Source organism: Gymnogyps californianus, chromosome Z (genome assembly GCF_018139145.2).
Source record: "Gymnogyps californianus isolate 813 chromosome Z, ASM1813914v2, whole genome shotgun sequence".
Classification (NCBI taxonomy): domain Eukaryota; kingdom Metazoa; phylum Chordata; class Aves; order Accipitriformes; family Cathartidae; genus Gymnogyps; species Gymnogyps californianus.
The window spans coordinates 43,609,719-43,628,358 of NC_059500.1; the positions used below are offsets into that span (position 1 = coordinate 43,609,719).

Below are 18,640 nucleotides of genomic sequence, written 5' to 3' on the forward strand. Positions count from 1 at the left end.
AGCTATAATTTAGGTTATTCGCTTGTTTCCAAAACATTTTGTTTCTATAGCTAATACCCAAAATCAAAGCAGACTGACAATGATAACATAGCATGGTGACCAAGCAAGAATGAGAAACAAAAGCCTGAAAACAATTACTAACACAAGTTTTACAGGTGCTAAATAAACACTGTAATAGGTATACAAGAAAAGCCCCACCTGTGCAGACCTGAATTAACCGTTGTTTCACAGAAATTAAGGTGACAGTCTCAAAACAGAAAAACATTCAGGAAAATTGCTCAAAGGGCTCTATAGTGCACAAGTGTATTCAGCAGTTTTCAAAATCAGATGAAAAGAAGTTATGCCTGTTTCAGATTCTCTGAAGACAACACTATGTGCCATTCATTAATTTATGGTATAACAGAGCTTAACTATAGCTCATTTCAAAGATACACAGCTCGTCTTGCAGAACCATTGTCACTCAATTCACAGCTTTATATTGACTTCATAACTGTTAAAGACTAATCTTTTGAGAACCTGAAGCCCATTTATTCCATCCCATCTCCTCCATGTAATTTTTCTTGTGAAATATGACAGAATACATTCAAAAATATGCTTTTGTTTACTTTGTTACAAAGTGTTCACTTTGTTATCTTAACATGTAAAGGGCATTTCACTTTTGCCAAGTCCTGAACAGGTTTTGTAATAAAACAACTGGAGACATACCTATGAACATCTGAATGAAGATACACTGAAACAGCTACTAAATATACTTGGAATGAGTTAGGCTAAGCTGTTTACATAGAGCTAGCCAAGCATTTCCTGGAATTACTTGTTCTAATTGCAGACTGTTTCTAACATTTCACCAGATACTGTAAAGAGGTGAAATTCACACCGTTCTTTGATGGATTTCCCATCAGATGGCGGAGAGATTCTCTTATTAAGAACTGTTATAGAGCCTACAAAGTACCATCACAGCTTTAACAACGTCAGCTACACAATAATCAAAAAATGAAGACCAGTAAACTAAAAATGCATGAGAGTTAGATTTGGGCAAACAGGCTGTTGTTTCCATGTAAGTATGCACATATGATTCAACAGCTGTACCTGAATGTTTATGGGAATTGGGAAATAGCCAAAAGTAGACTTTACTGGAGTCAAAACACAAAACTGCTTTTCCAGTGAGTAAGTAACAATAAAGCAGAAAATATTATTGCACAGTAATGCTGGCTGTATATGTTTTTTAGAAATGACCTCATTCCCCAATACACAACACACTGTCTGCACACAAGCTATAGCATTTTGCAAGGATCTCTTAAATAATAAAAAAAAATAATTACTGTATATGAAGAAAGTCATGGATAGGAATGAAATAATGAACTTTTAATGTAAATATTTAATACATATTTATGTAAACCCCATTTAAGTTAGTGGTAACAATGAAAGCACTTTGCCAGGACATTTTTGTTTTATTTTTGATCACCTCTATGTTTCTTCATTTCCAGTTTCCTATTGTCCTGGTTTCGTCTGGGACAGAGTTAACTCTCTTCTTAGTAGCTGGTACAGTGCTGTGTTTTGGATTTAGTGTGAGAATGATGTTGATAACACTCTGATGTTTTAGTTGTTGCTAAGTAGCGCTTATCTTAAGCCAAGGACTTTTCAGTTTCCCATGCTCTGCCAGCAAGCAGGTGTGCAAGAAGCTGGGAGGGAGCATAGCCGGGGCAGCTGACCTGAACTAGCCAAAGGGGTATTCCATACCATGGAACGTCATGCCCAGTATATAAACAGGGGGGAGTTGGCCGGGAGGCGTGGATTGCGGCTCGGGAACTAACTGGGCATCGGTCAGCGGGTGGTGAGCAATTGCATTGTGCATCACTAGTTTTCTTCCTTTTTCTCCCCCTTCCTTTTTTTGTTATATTCCTTTTCATTACTATTATTATATTTCATTATTACTATTGTTAGTATTATATTTTACTTTAGTTATTAAACTGTTCTTATCTCAACCCACGACTTTTACTTTTTTTTTCCTTTCCTCCTCCTCACCCCACTGGCAGGGGGGAGGGGGAAGTGGCTGTGTGGTGCTTAGTTGCTGACTGGGGTTAAACCATGACAGCCTACTATCCTGCAGGAGACAAAAATTCTTCAGTTAGAGAGCAAACACAGGCTGTATTGTGAAAAAGGTATACCTTAATTGGAGAGATATGGAAGTATTCATACAAGCTGATTTGTGACGTATCCATTGATGACACACTCATCAGTTCTTCCTGAAGAGATTCAACATCCTTTTTGAAAAGTTCTAGCTGTGAAAGCATTTTCAAAAAAATATTACTTTAGAATTTAGAGTATATAAAACTACCATGCATTTGTCACTGAGATGCAATAAATTCACTAATACTAGTGATACTCTCCTTGATCTTATTTTTTTACTTAAAGAGTTGACATTTTAGAGGACTTTTAACTCGAGTGAATTTGCTGCCTTTTTTTGTATAAAAAGGAGGAAACATATGTATAAAAAGACAATCCAACATACATCTATTTAATTGGGGGGGGGAATCTATTTTTATGAAAGTTCAAATACCAAATATTTTCAAGTAAAGTTTGAACAATTTTTACCTGGGTCAAACAAAGGGCATACATATATAACCTTCTGAACACATAATATAGCGCACAGATTTTTAAAAACAAAAAAGTACACTAAAGACTGTTTTCTGTTACATAGAAACTAGACTTTTACATACTCTGAGAAGGCCTTCATCTAGCCCTTTTCTCTTTTCTCCTTCAAAAGACAGTTGCTTCACAACAGTTTTTGAAGAATTGGCCAAGTACAAAAAACATTTTAAGATTTTTAAATAATAACAATTCTAAAGTTATAGTCAGAAAAGACTTAACCAGTCAAAGAAAATGAAGTTGTAACTGAAAATAATGTGAGAGTTCCTTTCAGAACAGTAAGCCCAGGTACCACCTTGCTACTTAAACAAGCAAAACAGTCAAGGCACTAAATATTAAGTAGGGATCAAATCCTAAAATTATGCCTTGCAATTCCACTAAAAATGAAAGTGCAGAAGAGGGCCTCCTCTAATCTCTGGATTCAGTGATTAAGCTCACAATGCTGATCTCAAATCATTCATCTTTCCACTGGGAGGGGAAAGAGAGAATAAAATACCACAATGTATTTTTTCCACTACACAACCATGCATTGAAAATTAACATAATTCTTCAAACTACCACAATAATCTAGAATTCACAGGTACACCTGGTATCAACAGATGTAACAGACTGTATGCCCTAGCACACTGCTCAGAACCACCAGTTTAGACTACATATTCCCGCATATGAACATACAGCAACTTTTCTGAAACAATTCTAAAGTAACATTATTAATGTTCATTAAATGTCTGCTTTGTTTAAGGAACTCTTCAAATTTTGTTATATTTCATAAGTCACAATTAGACTGCTCATTCGTACTATTTGTATTTCTAAAGATGTTTAATTAAGCTTATGATGTTTAATAGAACTGGACTCATCCAGCCTTTAAAAAAGTTACTCACTTTTGCTTCAACAGTTTATAATATAATAAGAAAAGACTATACAGAAATACATGCTTCAGTCTTGATTTAGAGAAAGGTGCCTCTCACCAGAGAGGATCCCATTCTTTAAGTTAAAACTTTACCTAAAATTTACATTACCACCAAGAGACAAGAGTTCCGAAGTCAATAAGCAATTAATATGTTTTGTGAGTCTTTCCAAAACTGTGGTGCCACTAGAGCTCTGCAAAGAACCCACAGGCTTTAAATTACAGCAACAGGAGAGAAAGACAGGACTAGGAAGAATCAACTAGATCTTCGTGCCTAATAACCCCAAACTCGAGGTAACCACGTAAGAGTTCTGTGAACTGGACAGTACATTTACAGGCCAGAAAACAAGCTACAAACAACCCTCCAATATCAGAATCTTCTTTTTAAAATTCAAAACAAAGAAATCCATATGCTTAAGAAACAAAAGTAGGAAACTGAGGGTATATTTAATACGTTATACTATGCAAGAGTAGCAAATATATTTGGATGAAAATGTGTACTGAACTACAACCCATAGCAGACAAGTCTTACATCAATTTATTCTGCTGTAAACCTAACAACATTCCTATCTTGCTTGAAATGTTATTCCAGAAATTAATTCTCTTGTTGTGCCACACTTCCTTCTAATTTTCAATTTATATTTACACTGGAGCAACTTTTTAATCTTTTCTCCTTATTTTAGTATAATCCCTGAGCAGTAATAAGTTTTTAATCTCTGATGTGTAGATATGTGGAAATACAAGGAAAGTATGTTGCCTTTCCAGCCTACCTTTCACTTGCCACAGTAAGACAATACCTTTTAATGCCTCATCAAAAAGGACCTTTTTGCTCCACTCATCCAGGTAGATCTTTTATGCAAATATTTCTGCTTCATTTTTCACTAGCAGCATTTTTGAGATACAGACAAAACCAATATACTTTCTGCTAAATAACTTATTATCAGTTTGTTGTGTACTGACATTCAAATTTCAATACTCTTAACATGAACAGCATGCCAAATATATATCAGAACTGCATTGTATCTGTACAGCTTATCACCTTTTTTGATTTTCTTTGGCAAATCCAAGAAACTCTGGCTCCTCTGTTGCTTTATGGTTGTACCTGAAGTTTTCATTATTATTTCCCAAGCAGACTACCTTCCACTTCATATTATTATATTTTATTTTATTTCTACTGTTCCTATGTACAAACTCCTCTCATTTTCCCTGTACAGTAATTCAACTCCCTCCCACTGCCCTCTTCTCTCCACTTAGTATCAACATGTCAACTACATCATCCTCCAATTTTGTAATTTTGCATAAAATGACAGAAGACACTTTCAGTTTCTAATCAGCGTCTCTCTCCATTCCTTTTACATTCTCTTGCTCTCATGCGCAGATAAGTTCAGTGATTTCCTGGCCAATATTTTCCTAGATTTTTTTTTATTTTTATTTTTTAAAATAAGCTACATTAAGGAAAATAGTATTATTTTCACTTCCTTCCTGACTTGGTTTCTTAATTAACTGATCCCTCAGGCATTAGTAAGACCAAAGAGTCTACAATAGCATAGCATTAGTTTCATTCTTTTCAGAAGATTTTGAAGCCTTCTTTGCATAGCATGCAAGATGAGGATAAAGGAAAGAGTTTACTATTTGCCTCAGGCAACGGTAACTCTTAAAAACCTCACAGCTTCCTACTAGTCCCACACATAGCAATTAACCAGTGTTATGGACACAGAAGATCAAGTTGTTTTTTCTTCTTTTAAATACAAGTTGAATAATTACAAGTCTATGATCTATTCATCTTTAAACAACAAAAGGTTTCTACCTCTTGGTCACTCAGCACATCAGGCTGTGTAAAGAATTCAACCAGTGCATACAGGAAGCCAAGATCTAATCTGAGATCCATCTCTTGAATCAGGACCTTAAAATACCTACACATGAAACAAAAAACAATTATTAAGGTGTTTTATGAAAATGTGTAACATGTAAAACTTAATCTAGGGTATTTAGGCCACTTATGCATTGACTTCAGGTACTTTTTTTTTTTTTTTTTTTTTTGAGGGATTCACCATTACTGGTGAAAAGAAGACTTCCCGTAGTGAACCAGAACAATTTTAATCAAGTAGCAGCATTTAACACTGTATACAGCACCGTTAAACACAGAGTTTTTTCTAAATTAAAAAAGACTAAAAATCTGCATTAAAAAAGACACTTAAAAAATCCTTCTTTACTCTGCAATTATGAGGATAATAAAGGGGGCTGAGCTTTCATCTAAGTGCTCTGATTTTTCCAAGAATGAGTTGGTGTAAAATTATCTTGCGTTATGTTTGCCCCTATAATAATTTTAATTTTAAAGCTTGATTAAACATAATCAATAGCAAAAGAGATGGAACATGTCAAAATACTTACTTAATATGAGATATTTGTGAATGTCCTGCAGTTCTCATGACAATACTGACATCAGTGAATGGCTTTGGTGCTATGAAGTTGTAAAATAAAGAGATCAGCACAGATTTTTATATGATATACATACCTTTATATTTTTAATATGAAAATGTCATATATGTTCAGGATTTTCTCAATCCTGTAAAGTAGGATTACATAATGGATATGACTGGCAAACAACTAAGTCAGGGAAAAGAGCAGGAACAGAAAGGAATAGGAAGACAAGGATGAAATGAAACATCAAAATTCTATTTCATTGATCTCTGAAACTGTACCATTTTCATTTAAAAGCAAATTAATATTGATATAATCTTAGACATATAATTTCCCTAGTCATGGAGTAAGATTTTCCAACAGCTGATACAAAAACATAAACTAAACAAAAAAGAGAATTCCACAGATCTATGCACTGTAGCTTGAAATTGATCATATTTAGAAGGAACACCTGACATCTTACTAGCTTCTGTAGAAAATGACAAGCAGTATTCTTCATCTCAATCCAGAATCCCTCCTGAGATTACTCTGGTCTTCCAAGTGACTCTGCCCTGAACAAGCTAATAGAAGACTGCCGTTCATCACATAGTATACTGACATTGAGCTCTATACTCCAAGCAATGGAGAAGTCGGAAGGCTACACACAAAACAGGCAAAATATAATTTGCCATCTACAGAGCTTATAAATGGTGCCTCACATAGCAATTTTGAGTTTAGACTGGCACTGGCACACATTTCTTTTCTTATTAGTTAAGATTATTTCAGATAGGTCACTAGGTCATCTATTGCATGCAAGCAAAGAAAAAAATAAACAACATGATTAAGATAAACAATTTATTTGGGGCAGTAGGGAAAAATCGGATGACTAAAGATGAAAAGTGAATCCTCACTGCCCTGGAACTCCAAATGCAATACAGAAATGGTGCAACAGATTCACTATCATCAAGATAAGCAACGATTTGATCTTTCCTTATTTTCAGCAGGCAACTCTTCTCCTGTATTAATCAGCATTAAGTTTTAGTTGTGGTCTGAATGCAACTGCCAAAAGCCAGTTTTAAGCTTGATCCAAATGTAACTTCCACGTTATGCTCTCCAAGAGCACTGAATTACTGTGTCAAAAAGATGTGCTTAAAAAGTATGATATCGATGGATGAAAGCCATTTTGTTTTCTTCTGACTGTTAACTGTGTAACTGGTTTTCTGTACATCTTCTTTGTAGAGAAAACTGCTTCCCTATCTCTAGCATTAGTATTTGTGTTATCTGTAGTCAGTAAGCTTATACAGACTTCATAAGCGTATGCTAAAAGTGACATGGTTAACTTCAGTACAAGCAAGTTATCTTGTCATTTTAGAAGGATTATGTTAAACTAGAATAACAAACCTGAATCCAATGTGATGGACTTTGGAGGTTTAATAGGATAGAACACAAAGGGAAATATGGCTCCAGGAATCTGGTTTTGTATCTAATAGGGGTAAGGACAGGACAATGAGTAAAATTAAATTCAAAACATGACAAATCCAAACAATTATAAAAATAAATCCAACTTTCCATAAAAGTTGCTTTTTCTTAATAACTAACTCACTGTTTTTTGACAAGACTTACCTGTATCCTGTAAATTTGAATTCTGAAAGACTTCTGATGTGCAGATGAACTGTATTCTACTTTTAAAGCTGGCAGATAATTCCTTCTGATAGGAATCTCATTTGGTTGTTGAATTTTCATGTTCATTCCATTAGGAGTTAAACATACCTGTTGTATTATTAAAGAAAATTTGGTATGCTATGTGTTTCAAAAGACTGCTTTTTATAATATAATTTAAAATTTACACTGTTCATTAACATTGTAAAGATAGCTTAGTACTAAGAGTTTTGCAGCTATTAAGTCAGATGTCATAACTTTATTTAAAACAATCAAATTTTGTCATAAATTTCAATAGCAGTAAAACTACAAAATATCACATCATTTGCAGGATTACTAGCATTTAATACATGGCTTTCTAGAGGAAAGGCAGAGTAGTATAATACCATGGTCTATGACTGAGATAAAAATTGGCTTTTACCTATAGCATGTTCATTTACCTACAACATGATTCTAATGAGTATCCAGAATTTATCTACAGACAAGGACAGCAGCATTTGGAGCATAATGTGCTTCTACATTCCAGAATAATTTCTGGAATGATTTTTTCATAAGTATGTGGTTGAATGACACGGCTGAATTATCCCACAATAAGGCACTTGAAAAACACAAGATTTTGTGCTAAAACAAACAAACAGGCAAGCCCAAAACTAACACCCTGCCCACCTCCCTGGTATAACAAATGACCCAAATACAAAGCTTCTTTACTGTAGTTTTATGCATATTTAGTCCCATTACCTGCAAAAACATTACACTTCAATTTCAAAGTTAGAGGCTGACAACAAAAAGTCTATAGCAAGCTTTCAAACGTTTATGGATTTTTTTCCAAAGATTTTTTTTCTAGACAGAGATAAAGAAGGGTTTTCAAATGGATTAGGTAAATCAATCATCTCAATTTTCACTGCAAGTTTCTTCAAAGACAGCAAAATTGATACAGTATCTTTTTCCTGTGTATACATGCAAACAATAGAATTAGAGAACTATCAGTATTACCAAAACATTTGATTCCAACTCAATAATCTTATTTTCTGAAGGAGTTAGCTCACTGTAATCTTTGAATTCTTGTTCTAATTTATCCGTCTGCTTAACACTCATTGGTCTCCATCTTGCCTTCTTCTTAGGTTTTGTCTCCCAAACCACATCAGAACTTTGAAAACAAAACAAAGGACCGAGAGAGAAGGATTAGCTATTTCAAAACAAGTTTTACCTACCGAAGTATGGCTTTTAATAGGTTGTAAGTACAGAATGAGAAACCACATGATAAAGCACTACTGTAGTAAATAAAAGTGACCCAAATCACCTACTGACTTCTTGGTACTAAGTGGAAGCCAGTCTGTCTAATATAATGCAAAAAAGAAAGGTTAACAGCAAGTCTGTTTAACTCCCCACTTTGATGAAGATGGGTATGTAAGGATACTTAATCAGGAAGCTCAGTTTCAACAGTACTGCCATCCATTATTCTACAATCTCAATGCAGTTTTCTGTATAAACTCCTGCATGTATTTTGGCATAGCTGAATTTACTAGAAATTGAGAACTTCAAGTCAAGACGAAATGCCTCCTGAACTACCTCTTGTTTTTGATAGCTAGTTTCTTCACTCTTTCTGTCTAAATCAATAGACAGTGATTTTGGTTTACATGTTTCTTCTACTGATTTTATGGTGGGGGGTTTTGGTTTTGTTTGTTGTGCTGTTTTTTTTTTTAAAAATGGTATCCCAAAATCAGTTCTTTCTTTTGTCTCTTAGTTTTATTATTACTAAAAGAACAAAATAATTAATCATCCTTAAAGGGCACTGGACTCTTTTCTGCTTAATTTCACTGCTTCTGTGAGAAGTGCTCATGTCTGATTTCACCTTACAGTCAAATTGAAGGCACACGATAGGGCACAAACCAATACTGTCAGACAGGTGGAGGGTACTACTTCTTTCCACAAGTTACTCTATAGCCCACAAATATATAGCTTTCCAGACACAGCCCTCTAATCCAATCCCTTTTAGCTACATCTGTGTCTGTGTTCAGATACATCAATGGCAGAACCACCAAAAAAAAGGTGAGCTAAAGGGCAAAACAACAGCCACAAAATAGAGTACTACCTTGAAATTGCTGGAAGTTTTCCCTTTTTTCCTCTCCCCTCCCCTGTGTCGTCGTCCGTCGTCCCCCCCCCCCCCCCCCCCCCCCCAATGTGCTGTGATCCCAAAACTGGCGTGGTGAAACTTGTTTCTGCATCAAGTTAGATACAAACTGCCTTTTCCGTTCTTTTTACAACACGACATTCACAAATGGGAACATTCTGAATAATAGGGTTTTCTTCACCATACCCAAGGAATAATCTCTTATCCTCAGAAAGAGCTTTCAGGAGTTTGACATCCACTCTGGGTTTAACAAGAAAACAATACCAACTATAAGCACTGCTAGACTACTGACTATGGATGACTGCTTCCAAAAAACACCGATTCAGTGAAATCTCAACACTACTGTGAATATAGGCAATTAGCTGCCACTTTTAATGGCATGTTTCCACTGTCTAGATAGCTATTAGATCTCAGTTTCTCAGGTGAAGGCAAGGACTGGGATTTTCTCTGTGAATGTTAGATATGAACACGTGAAGTATACGTGTATGTGAAGTTTCTGCTTTTTTGTTTTGCAGTGTGCTGCAAAGAATTAATCCAGAGAAAAAACCCCTCACACTAGCAACCTCATGGTTACGAATATACAGAAGTGTGTGGATTATGCAATGATATACAAGCGTCCCTTGAGCATTCTAAAAAGACTCTGAAGATATGATAGCACACATTTCTTAAGCATTACGTAGCTTCTTTTCTGCTTCCCTCTGGAATGTTATAGTAGAAAACTTAAAGTATCAAAGCCTTGGAGTCGCCATAATTTCTCATTCAAAACTAAAAAGAACTACAAGCTGCTACTGCATCAGAATTTTCAACACAGAATTCAGCAACTTGTTCCTGTAACAAAGATAGAAAAATCCACTGACACAAACTACCCACAGACCTTACTCCTTAAAACTCTATTATCACTCCCCAAACTACATGGACAGGAAATACTTCTGTTCAATGTATTGGGAAGTTTGCCACACAGAGTTAAAATTATGTGTTGCAAAAACACATACATCCAAATACAGAAAGCATATGCATTAGTATAAAACACAGTGAAAACATTTCTCTTTACAACAGGAAGACATAATGATTTAGTTCTATATACCCTTACCCAGACCTCTTTTTCCTCTTCCATCACATCCCAAAATGAAATTCAGTGAGTGAAAACACCTGAAGTTAAATGTTTTAGACTGTTGCACACAAAATAAGTTACCTTGTAATTCCTATGTAGGACACCTCTTGCTTTGTATAATTATTAACCAATGAAATTCCAACATCTTGCAAAGACAGAACAATTTCTTGTTCTGCTAGTTCTGCTTTTACACTTTCATATGTCAATTTAAATACATTCTCATCTTCAGTGATCAGGACAATACGCTGCAAACCTTCAAAAAATGATACTAAATAGACCACTTTTCTACAATCCAGGCTGAGTATTTCCATTTTGTCCTACGAACAAGAGAGGAAAAGTTTTTACAACTCTATTCATCATTCTGCTCCACAAGCAAATGCGAAAGTCTTAGCAACGTGAACAACAACAGAAGACATTTTTTAAAGGTACAGGAAAATAATAAGATTTTTAATTATGAAGTTTTACAGCAGTCTCTCTCACATACACACACTTTTGAACTGAAGACAATGCTTATTGGCACAAGCTCCAGCAAACACTGTGTTGTTACTGTTCTGTGTTTGAACCTCATATATGAGATTGTTGATCATACTCATTACATATGGAATTTCATACATACACTGATGAATAGGATAATAAATTAGACAGCATTAAAAGGAGGTTTAGATAATAACTGTACCTCTTTTGGGGTTATTTCCTCAGTTCTATTTCCACATTTCCATTTCAATTTTCTCGATCCTGCTGGGTCCGCCCAAGTATACAGTACTGCCTTATTTGGCTGAAGACAGTCTTCCAATTCACTGAGGGAGCTAGAACAAAGCAATATTAAATTAAAATGTCAATGAATATTTTGTTTCAACGACTTTTGCATTCTAATATTTCAAAAAGAACCCTTCAATTATTTTTTCAGATAGTGAAAATGAAAAAACAACATTGTACATGAAAAAACATGCACAAAACCATTCTCAGCACAATAATAAAACCAGTATTTATACTTCAAAATACATACATATACTTTAGAAATAAAGTATACACAGTAGATTTTAAATACTCATTTTCTTCCCCACTTGTGATTAACAGGGAAACATTAAGTAAAGAAAGAAAACACACAGTGGAGCTTACAAGCTGAAAGGAAAATTCAGGAGTTGTGCTGCCTAACATTAATATTCCAAGAGAAGAAAAGCATGTTCAAAATCTGTTGTTTAGGAAAGGTTTCCCCTATATGATTTGCTGAAGGGAAAAAAGTGCAGTGTTTAGTATCTGGATACAGTGGATATTTTCATACAAACAGATTTTAAATTCCATTCCCCCTCACATACAGTTAAAAACTGGAAGACTTGTCTTCTACAGCTCTCTGAAAGGAGCCTACCCCAGGAGGGGAAGTGGAGAGGGAGGTGCTGATCTCTTCTTGCTGGGATCCAGTGATGGAACGCGTGGGAATGGTTCAAAGCTGCACCGGGGGAGGTTTAGCCTGGACATTAGGAAGCATTTCTTTACTCAGAGGGTGGTCAAACACTGGAACAGGCTTCCTAGAGAGGCGGTCGATGCCCCAAGCCTGTCAGTGTTTAAGAGGCATTTAGACAATGCCCTTAATAACATGCTTTAACTTCTGGTCAGCCCTGAATTGGTCTGGCAGTTGGACTAGATGATCATTGTAGGTCCCTTTCAACTGAAATATTCTATTCTATTCTATCCTCCATAGTTCATTATAAAAGTTATGTATATACTTATTATATTTACATTAGGGATGCCCAAAAGCCAGCTAAAAAGATAAAAATTACTAATCTTTACAGATAAAAACCACAGCAAACAATTGATTGTATTCTTCAGACAAACAGGAACATAGAGCTGCAAGCTTAATTTGACTAGCAGCTTTTCCACTTTTCAAGTAAAAATCTTTGAACAACACTGCTCTGACTGAAAGGAAAAAATGGTAGAGGCTGTTTGGCTTTTAAAAAGAAACAGGTCAAGAATGCTGTAGATATGCTTACACTTCTCAGCACTGCACAGTATCTGCATACCATAGCAAAGCATTACAAAGACATTCCAGCTTGAGAACAGAACCAGTATAGCTGCGTGCAGGTGCAGAACCAAATTTTCACTGATTGCAGATAATTCATATTTGTCAAAATAATCTTAGTTTTGGTCTGGCTTGACAAAATTTACATAACTACCCACCCATTTTTCAGTCCATTCCCTCATCTCTCCCATAACTTTTTAACGCATTCTTTCAGCTAAATCTCAACTAAATATGATAGAACAGTAAAAGTCTCAAATCTAGTTACAATTACAACTCATTTGTTTCTTATTCTGCACAGTCAGCACCTGCACAGTTCCAGAAAAGCCAAGCACATCCTTTGCCCCCACCACGAATGTAAAGGAATGTAGACGGCAAGGCCACAAAATTCATATAAAAAGAGACCAGAGAGCTTCTTTAGCTCACAAAACAGCTTCTTTACTTGTAGAAACAGGCATCTAGCACTACATAACAGTGCTCTGTTAACAATTCATTCTCTTCAATTTATAAAATGAGATTTTTGGGTGCTCTGACAAAATTAGAGAGCCATTTCTTAAAAAATAGGCTTCTTAAGAAACAGGTATGCTTACAAAACATGAAATACCAGTTCATGTCTCCATGCAGACATCGACACTAAAAATCCTCTTAACATACCTTTGTCCATACTCAATAATTTCCTCTTTAGTATGGTTTATCAGCAGAAAAGGAGCTGCGCCATCATGGTAATTAGAAAAGGTAATCACTGTAGAATGTTCAGTCAGGTTAACATCCACTGTAATTCCTCCAAGCTATCAGATGTAAAAATTATGATGTAAATAACAGTGGAATGCATTTCTAGTAAAGCATATGTAATTTAAATAATTCGGAAAATTTTTACTCTCATAAGAAAAAAACATCTAATAGTCAAAAAACCAACCTGTTTTAACATATCTTTAAAATATTTCCCTGATCTAACTAGGTAACAGGCATTGTCCACAGTAATCAAAACTATCGAGGAGTTCTGTACTGTCAAAATTTAGGCTGGTAGTAGAGGAATCTTCCTTGAACCATTCATATGCATTAATGCCCTCCAAAACATTCTACTGTTAAAAACACTCACATATTTAAAAACTACTGCTAGATGAGACTATATGCAACACAGAAGTAAATTTAGTGGAGTTGAAGTTACTTTTCAAAGTAATTTAGTGTTACTTTAGAACTAAAGTAAATACTACTCAGCCTCAGCTAGAGAAACTAGCAAAACAATCTCTGTTTCAGCTTCTATAGATCTGTTTCACAGAGAAGCGCTTAAAATGAAACACCTACTTATATCTGTGTATACACACACAGGAAAGAGAGAGCATGAGAATGAGAATAATACACTTGCATATACATAATCTTTTCCCCAGCTAAGGTTTTGCAATGCTTCATTGTATGGGAAGACAGAAAGTTTTGAGAATGGAAATGAAACAGTTATTTATGTTGTTTTACCTAACTTCTGAAGGCAACCATTTACCTTGTTGTCCAAATGCAGTAGCAGACAGTTTTCTTGCTTATCAAAATTTATCTTCTTTGGGGGGAGATCAGAATTTTCAACTCTAACAAGCAGTTTGTTGGCATCATTTTCAGGCCAAAAGGGAATGCACTAGAAGAATAATCAGATATTTTAAAGTAAGTGAGAAAACAAACTAGATGTTAAATGGCATTCACTTTAGCCCAAAGTTCACCTACTAAAATTCTACCCAAAAGTGTAGCGAGTTGGATCAAAAACTCTATTTAAAAGCCTAAAAGTAATTACTTACTTGAATTCAATAAATTGAAAGGAAGTCAGAAATAATTCAGACTACAGTGAAGAAACAGAGGAGTTACGGAGCTAAAAATGAAAACAGTAAAACTTCACGTTCACATGAAGAAGTCGATTTAAAATGGATAATGTATACAAAATCCAGAGTAAAAAGCTGAGCATGGCTACAACACCAAAATGGCCAAGCTCGTTTAACAAAACAAACAAACAAAAAACCAAAACAAACAAAAAAGACAACAAACCTGTTCGTCCATTAACAGACCTCTTGCCAAATAAGTATAAATTACAAATCAATCTTATAGTGACAACCAATGACAAAAAGGGATATTAGCATAAATACACCCCATAGTAACTTGAGTACACAGGACAATAGCATACTAGCTGTTCTTTTGAAATACTTTATATATATATATATAAAAAAATACTTATACACATACACATATATATGTGGATATAAAGCACATATAAATAAAACATGAAGCATTAGGCAGCTAAATCAGAGAGCATGTTCTGCTATTCACATCCACAATTGAAATCACAGCCATTCTGGGTTTAAAAATCCCACAGACAATCTCTCTTCAATAGTTTACACACCAAATGGGTAAGACAAGGAGGCAGGGAAGACAAGAGTTTTAATTGTAACTAATGAAAAGTTTCTAACTAATTAAAAGAGTCCTGCCACGGGAACAAGCTATGACTAACAATAACTCTCAACCAGCAAAAGCCCAATTCTGTCTAGATAGACCAGTTTTCCTGTATTTCAAACTGTTCACCTGCAACATCCAAAACTTCAGGAGCATCCTTCTCCAACACAGGTTAAGAAATTAGATGTTTATATTTAATTGCATCTGAATCCTAGAATTAAATCTTCAATGGTGAAAGACTAGTTCACCAACTTACCATGCCACTAAGTTCCCTTTCCCATTGTTTCTCACACCACAGGAAGCAGGAAGACAAAGGAAAAAAATATAGTTAAACAGCAAGACTGAAGGTGTTATCTACATCAACAAGTATCCTACAGACAAAGGAAATTTAAATTCTGTTGTAAACTAGCATAAAACACAGCAAGTCAGTCTCAACATGGAAATTAAGAGAGCTCAAAGGAAATCCAAGGAGAATCAGTCAACAGTAAATGAAAGTTTAAAATCAAAACCAACATAAGTAAAAAGGATCGGCTAAACAAGAAGTTACAGAATCAACCACAGAGAACTGAAAAAAAAATTTTTGCAATAGTCTTTAGCCACAGAATGTGTCACAAAATGATCCCGTTCCCAAATATTTTGCCACACACTTGCTAAGTGCTTCACTAGATATTGTATTTATACAACAATCTCCATTCCATAACTGGATTTTTGATTTATATTTAGCAGTGGTCTCATGTACAGTCTTCAGCAATGTTTTCTTGCTTTCTTCCTCTAAGGATGTATGTTGGTCAACTGTCTTGCACTATACCTAATTCAAAGCCCTGGCCTTGGCAAGCCGTTTCATACTAATTACTGTCCAACAACTTCTATTACAACCTTTGAAGAACAATGGATTTTTCTAAAAATAGTAATTAAAGTTTCTGATAGATTGACTGCTTTCCAGACAGGGAACATATCCAAGAGGAGATCAGTTCTACACAAGGATTGCTTTTTTCCCCTGAGAAGACAGGCTATCTGTCACTGAGAAAGAAGAGTGGATAAAAAAAGAAAGGCAGCAGGAAGGACTCCGCTTAACTTAAAATGACAAAAATAGAATGCGGGGGAGAGGGGAGCAAGCTGAAATACGAATTAACATTTCAGCAAGCTTGTTTTTTTGAAGATCAACCTAATGTAAAAGAGTAAAGTGCGAAGTACTCAAAGAAATCACAGGCATTAATTAAAAAAAAAAAAAAATAAATCTACATTAGCTGGATAGCAGAGTTCCATATCTGAAGAAAAGTATCAGATGGGAGCTTGTTCCTGGAAATCTGTCCTGGATGCCCAAAGATAGACCAATAGTGGCTGGACTCGACCCAGATTTAGAAGAGATTAGAAACATACTGGATTGAGCAACTGGGTTACAAATGAACAACCTTGGCAGACTTAACTGTCACAACACAGATTTTTAGACTCCTTATCAAAAGGGAAAATATCAACACAGTGTGGAAAGGCAAGCAATTTTGGGAGTGAAGTGTGGAATAATTTAGGAGGGGATACAGATTCCTCTGTTGACCTCTACTACTCCATTTGATAAACTGCCATATCTAATCTTTCAAAAGATATTAGGCATGATCCTAAAATCTATAAAGTCTTCCTTTGATACTTGATAACTGAAAGGAGACTAAGATCAATTAATATAATTATGAAACACCTGAGAAACAATGACGCTTGTGGGACAAGCTAGTCAAAATTCTGTAAGCATATCAATAAAACAGCCAACACAGGAAAACCACGGATTATATATGTAGCAACGTATTTGAACTTTCAAAACTATTGCCTTTGAATAGTTTTTGCAGAAAATTTCAAAAGTTCCTGTAAAATAATTCATTTTTTCTAATAACAACTCTATATCAAGTATAAACCACAAAACACCAAGAAGTAATAAAATCTGACTATATTTTCTCAGAGTAAGAAGTTAGATATGAATTGGCCCATGCCACTACACATGAACCTTTGTCATTTCAGAGCTTTATCGACGAACTAGATGAGGAATCATGCATGTAAAGAACCCCAAAACTATGCAGACTCAAACAAAAGTTTGGTTCAGAGGAACATAAGAGTATTAGTAAACAGAAGAAATGTGTAGGCTTATGGCAAACAGCCTATTCTTGAGTAAAAGTGAAGAACCTTTTTTGAAAATAATGATAAACATTATGGGAAGCTGAACTGAAGATCTAAACATCATTGCGTGCACTTAAAAATTACAATGGAACAATGACAACAAAAAGCAAGCAAAGTAATGTTGATTTCATAAATTGAAATAATGATAAATGGTGCTTCCATAAACTTCCATAAACTTCCATAAACTTCCACAATTAAAGATAAAACGCACACTTAAGGCGCATGTGTTGAAGGTACCAAAAATGTAACAAAAACATCTACTTACAAATCTGATTTAAAATCTTCTTTTAACTTTTGTATTTTAGTTTGCAAGCATTTTTGGTAACCATTTGGAGTATCTACAATGCTAAAGAAAAGCAAGAGGGGCTCCAGCCACATTATTTGTTAGGCTAAAGTCTGTGTCTGTTTTGGATATGCCTTCTTCAAGACTCATTGGAAGGGAAGAAGGGAGATTTCACTCCTCCCAGAAGGCAGTATAGATCACTTTCAGCTTTCATAGACCTCCAACACTACCCCAAACAGGCGTTGCTTTTCCTACATGTTCTAAAGGAAGGCATGATGGCCTAACAACTCAAAACACATACAAAACGTAATTGTGGGATACTGCAGTGCAAACAGCCAAGCTGCACATCCAGTCTGCAACAGTCTAGACCTCTGCAGCATAGACAAAAGCCCAAAAGCCATTTCCACACCACTTGGCCTTGGGGGCCAGTGATCCCTCTCTAGAAATGATGCATTAGAGCACTAAAAGACAGCAGTGAGACTAGTCCCAGAAGAACAGTTTGGAGCTATCTGAACTGATCCACATGAGGGATTTTCTTCCTATATGAAAGTGGCATGACATGTACCAGGTCAGCCAAACCACTCTATCAGATACCACTGCAAAAACTGAACAGAAGTTTCAGTGCCACTGCAGAGACAGATAATATAGTAACAGTACAGGTCTTTTTCTCATACTATTTATGATGCAGGTAACAGACAAAACATTCCAATTACAATATAAACCAGCTTTACAGTACATCCTAAAGCAACACTGAGAAAAGGAAACAGGACACAGATAATTTATTGAAAAAGCATGATATATTCAGACATTGCCACTGAACACTATGCATGGCTCATTTTCCATCAGTGAGTGTTCAAACCTTTTTTTTTTCCCTTAGAGAAACAACTTGGAATAGCTTCCTT

General features: G+C 35.3%; 1 protein-coding gene across 2 annotated transcripts in view; it reads right to left on the reverse strand.

Annotated features, from left to right (window-relative positions):
- VPS13A (vacuolar protein sorting 13 homolog A) overlaps window positions 1–18,640 on the reverse strand; it is a 112,031-nt gene that overhangs the window by 23,532 nt on the left and 69,859 nt on the right. For both annotated transcript variants that reach the window (XM_050912573.1, XM_050912574.1), the window contains exons 51-60: window positions 14,364–14,492; window positions 13,523–13,656; window positions 11,531–11,660; window positions 10,936–11,171; window positions 8,606–8,759; window positions 7,577–7,723; window positions 7,355–7,436; window positions 5,945–6,014; window positions 5,361–5,466; window positions 2,166–2,279 (exon numbers count right to left, since the gene is read on the reverse strand). In XM_050912573.1, the coding sequence (XP_050768530.1) occupies window positions 2,166–2,279; window positions 5,361–5,466; window positions 5,945–6,014; window positions 7,355–7,436; window positions 7,577–7,723; window positions 8,606–8,759; window positions 10,936–11,171; window positions 11,531–11,660; window positions 13,523–13,656; window positions 14,364–14,492 (1,302 nt within the window). The remainder of the gene's footprint in view (window positions 1–2,165; window positions 2,280–5,360; window positions 5,467–5,944; window positions 6,015–7,354; window positions 7,437–7,576; window positions 7,724–8,605; window positions 8,760–10,935; window positions 11,172–11,530; window positions 11,661–13,522; window positions 13,657–14,363; window positions 14,493–18,640) is intronic.